At 39.1% G+C, this 6,939-nt stretch overlaps 1 protein-coding gene across 2 annotated transcripts; it reads right to left on the bottom strand.

Annotated features, from left to right (window-relative positions):
- Positions 1–894: 894 nt before the first annotated feature.
- Positions 895–6,602, bottom strand: pi15a (peptidase inhibitor 15a). Of its 2 annotated transcripts, none has more exons than XM_068304117.1 (6): positions 6,291–6,602; positions 5,885–6,196; positions 4,782–4,900; positions 3,437–3,569; positions 3,238–3,353; positions 895–2,704 (listed from the first exon to the last, which is right to left on the bottom strand). In XM_068304117.1, the coding sequence occupies exons 2-6, from the start codon at positions 6,146–6,148 to the stop codon at positions 2,569–2,571; spliced, it is 768 nt and encodes a 255-aa protein (XP_068160218.1). In that variant the 5' UTR covers positions 6,149–6,196; positions 6,291–6,602; the 3' UTR covers positions 895–2,568. The 2 variants fall into 2 exon arrangements, with proteins under 2 accessions (XP_068160218.1, XP_068160216.1); XM_068304115.1 differs by having other exon boundaries at positions 6,341–6,600.
- Between the last annotated feature and the right edge of the window lie 337 nt (positions 6,603–6,939).

The following is a 6,939-nucleotide window of genomic DNA, read 5'->3' as shown; positions in this document are numbered from 1 at the left end:
GAACATGTACATTGCTGTGTGAGAATACAAATGATGGAAATATGGTCCAAATATGGAGTTGTTCCTTTCCAAAAATACTTTTTCCAAAATACAATCTACTTTTAAAAGCCACTGATGTGACTTTCAAATGTCTGCCAATCATCTGTTTGGCTCTAGGTCTGGCATTCACCCAGAGAGAATCATTTTCCCCATGTACACTGTTGAAAACTCTTCCTTTTGGTTCCAGGGAGTGTGGTGGTTTGTTAGGGCTCGCTGTGTTGATTAAGCATCTATGAAGTTCAGGAAATGGTTTGACAACGTACTGCTGTGCAGCGTTTAACATGAAAATGGGAGGCATTGGATTTCTACCTGGCAAAGTGCATTAGAGAAAAATACTGTTCACACATTCTATTCTTGCTTGTTCATTCATTTCTTTGATTATGAACTGTTAATAAACTCTTAATAAAGTGTTACATCCCATACATAAGGCTTTGATGCATGCTCACCCAGAACCATATTCTGCAATCTCAGCTGGTGAAAAATGTTTGTTTTTTTTAAATTGCCACACAACATGTTTGATTTTGTTTGTCTCAACTGCTTACCAAATCCGTTTTTCTTCATCAACATCTAAACAAAATATCTGAGTTGCACAGCCAGAAATTAATGACTTTTTCAGATTGTTGTTCCTTGCTCAGTTTTTACTTAATCTGTGTGCTTGGTGATGACAAATCTCTCTTTTTCTCTTTGTGGCATTCCGCTGAGTTCCTTGAGTCTCCCTCTGAGGTCAATGGTTTCATTGGATAAAATATAAACCAGGGTCCCCTGAAAGCAGCAGTTGTCTGCTCATTTGTGTAGACATGAACAGATGGGGCCAAAGTCAACCTTCCTTTTATTAGGAATCAGATGTGACCCCAGGATATTTTCTGTTCTCCCTCTCAGCCTTTGATATACAGGATGTGGAGTTTTGCAAAAGGCACTGTTTTACTGAAAGCAAAACCTGAGAATCAAACAAATGGATTGACACTTTGCGATCAATATCTGACATGAGGAGTTCAGACATCAGCACAGACACTGGACATTGGACAATCAGACTATTTTGGTCTGAAGGAACAGACGAGTTGAGCAGCAAATATAACAAAATCACAATTAAAATATATATCTTATTTGTTTACATATAAAAAACAAGAACTTCAGTGAATAAATATCTTGTTAATACTTTAAATACAATCATTGCAGAAAACCCATTGTTTTATTTTCTTTTGCTTTTGTTATGTCAATGTCACCAATATGTTGATGATGTGCCCTTCTCAATGTTAGAATTTTATTGACAATCTGCCCTGATTTAATAAGGAATTTTAATTCCAAGTGTTGAGGAATCCATTTTCCAATAGTGTGTTAGTGCTTTGTTCAATAATACTCATTTACATTCAGGTAAATCTCTTTTAACATTATATAAGTTGACATGCAAATGAAACATATTCAGTACCTTTTAATTGTGTACATATATTTACAAATCTTTTACAAAACAATAAAAAACTATCATCAATTAAATATTTTTCCCATATAAAAATGAATAACTTACAGTATACTTGTTTTAACATAGACGAGATATGATGATTATGTACATGTACAAAAAATATCTTGTTATTTTAGAAATTTACAGAAAAATTAAGGTGCACTTGAGTGCCTAATTCTATAAATCAAATTACATCAGTGATCACACAAAATATTAACAATAAATTTGTGTAACATGTAAATATACTGGTAAATAATTCCAACGCACTGTGTCCTAATCCGATTATAAATGTGATATGTGGGTCATATCATTGCATGTGCTCTCTTTAGCATATATTTGACGTGAAATATGAATGAAAACTGTGAGATGCTTTGAGGTATGAAACTCCTGTGGTGAAACACCACCTAATCAGTGCAGATTAACACTGAAAACGCCCCATGTAATGGCTGAAACAAAACTTTATGAGTATTGACAGTGATTGTACCAGCTGCAACAACTTTGATAGGTTGTTGCAGGACGCAAATGAAAATCATAACACTTGAGTGAGTGGAAGTTTGTTGTGAACCTACGGCAGCTACAAAGCTGATGCCACTGCTGTAGGTTTTACCCTGTGAAGTGAAAAGCCTTGATCTTTACATCGCAGCATTCCTGTGAAGGCAGAGCACACAACATGAAGGTGTGATGCCAAGAGCACCAAAGTGAGCAGGTCAGAGCAGCTATGATGATGATGATCCTTAATTACCACACTGTCAACAGTAAATTAATATAGTGAAGACAGAAGTGTGTGCAGCACCACGTACAGTGTAAACTGTGTTGAAGGACCCACTCTACACATAAATTATACTGCATCAGTTAAGATAGTAATAGCAATTTTGATACAAACATAATTCATTTACAGTTTATGTACAAGTCATCAATGCTAACTTGTCTGCTAAGTTCAAATGTACGTCTTTAAATAAGCCCATATATACAAAATAGTGTGATCCACGACTGCTGTGCAAATCCTTAGGAGATTAAAATAATGTCTCTGTGGTACTGCAGGTTGTCATCATGCATCGGGTGTAAACCTGTGTTTATTTGAACCAGTGCAGGTAGTTTGTCTTGAGAGCAGGGAAGCACATGTTGTTGCTGCAAGAGCCTCCGTAGCTGGGAGGGCATGCGGAACAGGGCACGCCTACTTTGTAAGGAGCCTCTCCAATCCAGTTACCCCTGGAAATCAGCATTAAAAGGATTTCAGTTATAAGTTTACCTGTTTCCTGTATGCATTCGTATCATAGTACTATGAAATTCAAGAAGTTCTTCCACATATCAGATGTCTGAGGAACTGAGTGCCCATTTCTAAAGCTAAAATTGGTCATCAATGTCTTGAGAATTGTTATGCTTTACATATTTCTTAAACGTGTGGGATTAAAGAACTGAGGTCACAAGTCGGTCACAAGTCAAAATAAACTTTGTTTCTTGACGATTGTGTTTCATTGCTGTCAGGAGCTTTGTAGCAGTATTGGTTCACAGTCTTGTATTGAGACTATCTGAATCTGCCAGCAGCATGGGTGGCATCTCATAATGCAGAATAGAAAGGGGTGGTCAATGTGGGGATTAATCCTGTTGTCACTCCATCATTAAAAGATTAAGGAGTTCATTAGAATTTACCAGCCACTTTGCAGCATTTAAATAAAACTATTTAAGAAGGGTCAAAGCAAACTGTACAGTGCCGTTAACTCTCAGCTGTCAAGTGTACTTACTTAGGTGAGTAGTTGCAAACTAAGTATGTTGCCCTCTTCCACACTGAACCCCAAACGTTCATGTTGTAGCATGTGTGAACAGCACAGCCTACTTTGTTGGTTGTTGCCCACACCATCTGCAAAAAATACAGAGCAAACAGCAATTGATATCACTGTTAGGACATTTCAATGTTAATATAATTGACTTTAGCTTGTGTACCTGTGTATAATGGGTACACATGGGTCCATAGCATCTTAGAGGACATCGAGGGTTGCAGTCACGGGGGTATGGAAAAGCATAATCTTTGACCTCATCATACCATGGCTTCACCAGTTGGAGAATGGATCGATAGCTGTGAATAGATGACAGACGTGTTCAGCAGACATACTAGTTTGACCCCAGGTGCATTCTGGGTGATGTAGAACATAGCACCATGTGTAGCATTTGCAAAATCTAGTGGTTTCCATGTTTGGATGCATAATGTGCTCAGTCTTTAAAATTGATTACTTGCGCCTGACTTTTTATATTGCTTGTGAATTTGATTAGTTGCTGACTTTTTCTAAGTTGTTTCTAGTGAGAAAGGGCTGTTCACTCAGACCAAATTATCAGAGAAATGATGTGATGCTCTGAAATAAAACTGTCTCTAAACCACATTTTACCGCTGGCAATCATCCTGGATGTAAACAAGGTCATTGTGAAGATGCGCCAGAGCTTCAGAGTCTGCAGCCAAATGGCATCTATTTTAATAATCACCAGTGACAGAATTCTCAGGATTGTGTTCACTTTGGCCATGTTTGTGCGCAAGATGTCCAAACAGGCTCTGCAAAGCAAAATGCTGACTTGCCATGGAAAAGGAACAAAGTGCAGGGGGACATTGGTGTAATAGAATCAAGGAGTTTTAGTCCCCATGACTTATGACATGAATTAGTGACAAAAAAAATATGAACATAATATTTCCAACACTGGTCTTATTCAGGATTTAAATGTGGTTTTGATTGTTAGGTTGCATCAGAGAAAAGGGTTGTTTGAAAAACTACAATCTTCTGTACACACGATTCATTTTTGGAATGTCTCAGTGTTAAACATGTCAACTATCTGAATTCTGGCAAAACAATTACAATTAAACAATTAAGTTTGACAAAACAGAAAAGTGGATAAACCTTTTACTAATTCTGAGTGTTAGAAAATAGCATATTTTAATGTGAATTGTCTCTGGGAGTCGCAGAGAGTATTTGGAATAATTCTGACTGACTCGAGTCTCGTGTTGCTCCTCAATAAAATCTAAAAGTGTAAAACTCATAAAGATGCTCTGTGTTTCCAAATGGAAAGTCAAGACCCGCTAAAGGGATGCGCCTTTGTCCTCATGGGTCATGACTGAAAACACAACTTTTGTTTATTTGAAGGTCGTAGGAGCATTCCTCAACCAGTCACTGGGTCACAGTGCAAAAACTTTTAGGAGAAAGAAGAAGGGGGCTGCAAGGCAACGACCATGACTGCATAGAGAGTCGTCCCTGAGAGGAGCAGCAGATGTTGGGGGAGGGTGAGGGAGTCAAAGGTCGCTCACCGTCCTGTCCTGACAGAGAGGTTTTGACCCAGGAACCTGAGGAGGCTAGGTGGGCCGTGCTCCCACAGGCAGGCATGAGCCCAATCCTCAGCCGTCTTGGCGAGAGTGTCATCCCACACCTTCACACCACAGAGACAGAGTGGAAACATGGAAACTCATTACATACCTGATGCAAGAGATCAAAGCCAAATCTTTAGTCGGCATCAAGATGCGAGATAAGATTCCGCGCTTTCTGGGCTCAAAGTGCTGCTCACCATGGCAAGACACAAAAGTTATCCAGCAAATCAGTTACATCATACTTCATTGTTTAGTGTCCCATTTCCCTGAAAACACAGGTGCTTGGATGGCCGTAAGATTTCTCTTTTCTTATGATTATGTCATTCAACTGTAGTTCTATAAAGGAGACCCCCCCCCCTCACTACATGTTAATACCAGTGGCAAAAAGGTGCTGATGGTTTTGAATGGGATTATCTCATTCAAAACTACATAATAATAATGATAATAATGATAATATAGACAGACAGACAGACAGACAGACAGACAGACAGACAGACAGACAGACAGACAGACAGACAGACAGACAGACAGACAGACAGACAGACAGACAGACAGACAGACAGACAGACAGACAGACAGACAGACAGACAGACAGATATAGATGTAGATATAGATGTAGATATCACAGTTGAAACTATAACCTAGAGCTAGAATGTCTGACTCAGACAAGCTTGGAGTACAGATCCTGACAATAATATGTCATCAGCTCTAACAGGTCAGGTGACCACTTTGCTCTGAGGTGTTACACTACCAGCAGGCTACTGGTACCATTCATGACCCCTCTTCCGTTAGAAGTGACTACTTTGGTGGTCTACTGTTGTGCAGTGTGCTCAACATCTGACGGTGCCATGAAACTTAAAGGTAGTTTTTACTGTAATTCCTTCTCAAACAAAATGTTCTCATCTATATCTATGAGCATTTATTTGAGGCATGATAATAAAAACTAAAACTACTGGGAAACAGATGAGGTTTATGCATAACGAATATCCACTCTATGAAAAAGTGGGAATAAAAATGAATTAAGTTTGAATGAAAGTTTGGCTTACCATGTATTCCATATTGGATGATGGGGGAAACACCTTCCCTCTCACTTTGTTATGGTAATCAAGGATGGCAAGCATGTCGTTCTGGCTAATATAACGCTTCCTCCTGATTTTTGAAGTTGTCGCGGTTTCCGTCCCATGGTAACGCGCTGCGCCAACGTTGGTGAAATTGGCCGTGGATACAGCGGGAATGCTCGTTGCCAATGCACTTGCTCCGCAAGATATGCACAGAAGCAATAAGTCTATAGCAAATAACTGAGGTTTCATTTTTGCTTGAGGAAACAGCAGACAGACGACCCCGTGTGTTGGACTGATCTGTAAAAAAAAAACCCCCCAAAAAACCCCATAAACTCTCTTACATTGTTGCCACGCGACGCACAAGCGGATAAATTTAAACCAAGCGTCAAACCTCCGAATTGAATCGGCACCGACAGTCCTTCAAGCGATCTTTGGTCCTACCTTTCCTTTTTTAGTGTAGTGGTCCCTGCTGCCAAGGCTTAATCACCTCTGAAGCCTCTGTGATGGATTTGAGAGACGGAGGGCTGCAATACTTTATGCGCTTTGCAAAACTTTGTGGGTGCTTAGGGAGAAGTCTGACTTTGCGCGTTTTATATATTGCAGTGGACGATGCAGGAAGTGCGCCTGCCTCCACGCCTCCATGTCACCTGAAACACAGTACAGTATAACTTGGAGACAGTTTGCTCTCTCTGAACCCTCATCCTATCCAGCCTTTCTCATCATGACATCTGCTTTAAGTTAGTGCAACAACATTTGATGAAAGCATAACAATAGAAGCATATTAAATTACTTTTTCTTAGGTCTTATCAAAAAAAAAAAAAACATAATTAAAAGCATTTATTATGAATGCTTGCAGTGTTATATATAATGTTACTATGGATAATGTTTACACTAATATTTGTCGTTTTATCTTTAAATTTGCAGGTTAAGTCTGATCCAACACAATTGAAAGAATTAAGTGTTTATTAGCTTGACAATCAAGCTGCCACATTAGCTTTATATCCAGTTAGTGATTGGTCAGTGGTCAGTTGAACATCCAC

This window comes from Antennarius striatus, chromosome 20 (assembly GCF_040054535.1).
Source record: "Antennarius striatus isolate MH-2024 chromosome 20, ASM4005453v1, whole genome shotgun sequence".
In the NCBI taxonomy this organism is placed as follows: domain Eukaryota; kingdom Metazoa; phylum Chordata; class Actinopteri; order Lophiiformes; family Antennariidae; genus Antennarius; species Antennarius striatus.
Note: the sequence above shows the minus strand (reverse complement) of the source record. Positions and strands in the feature narration are given on the sequence as shown.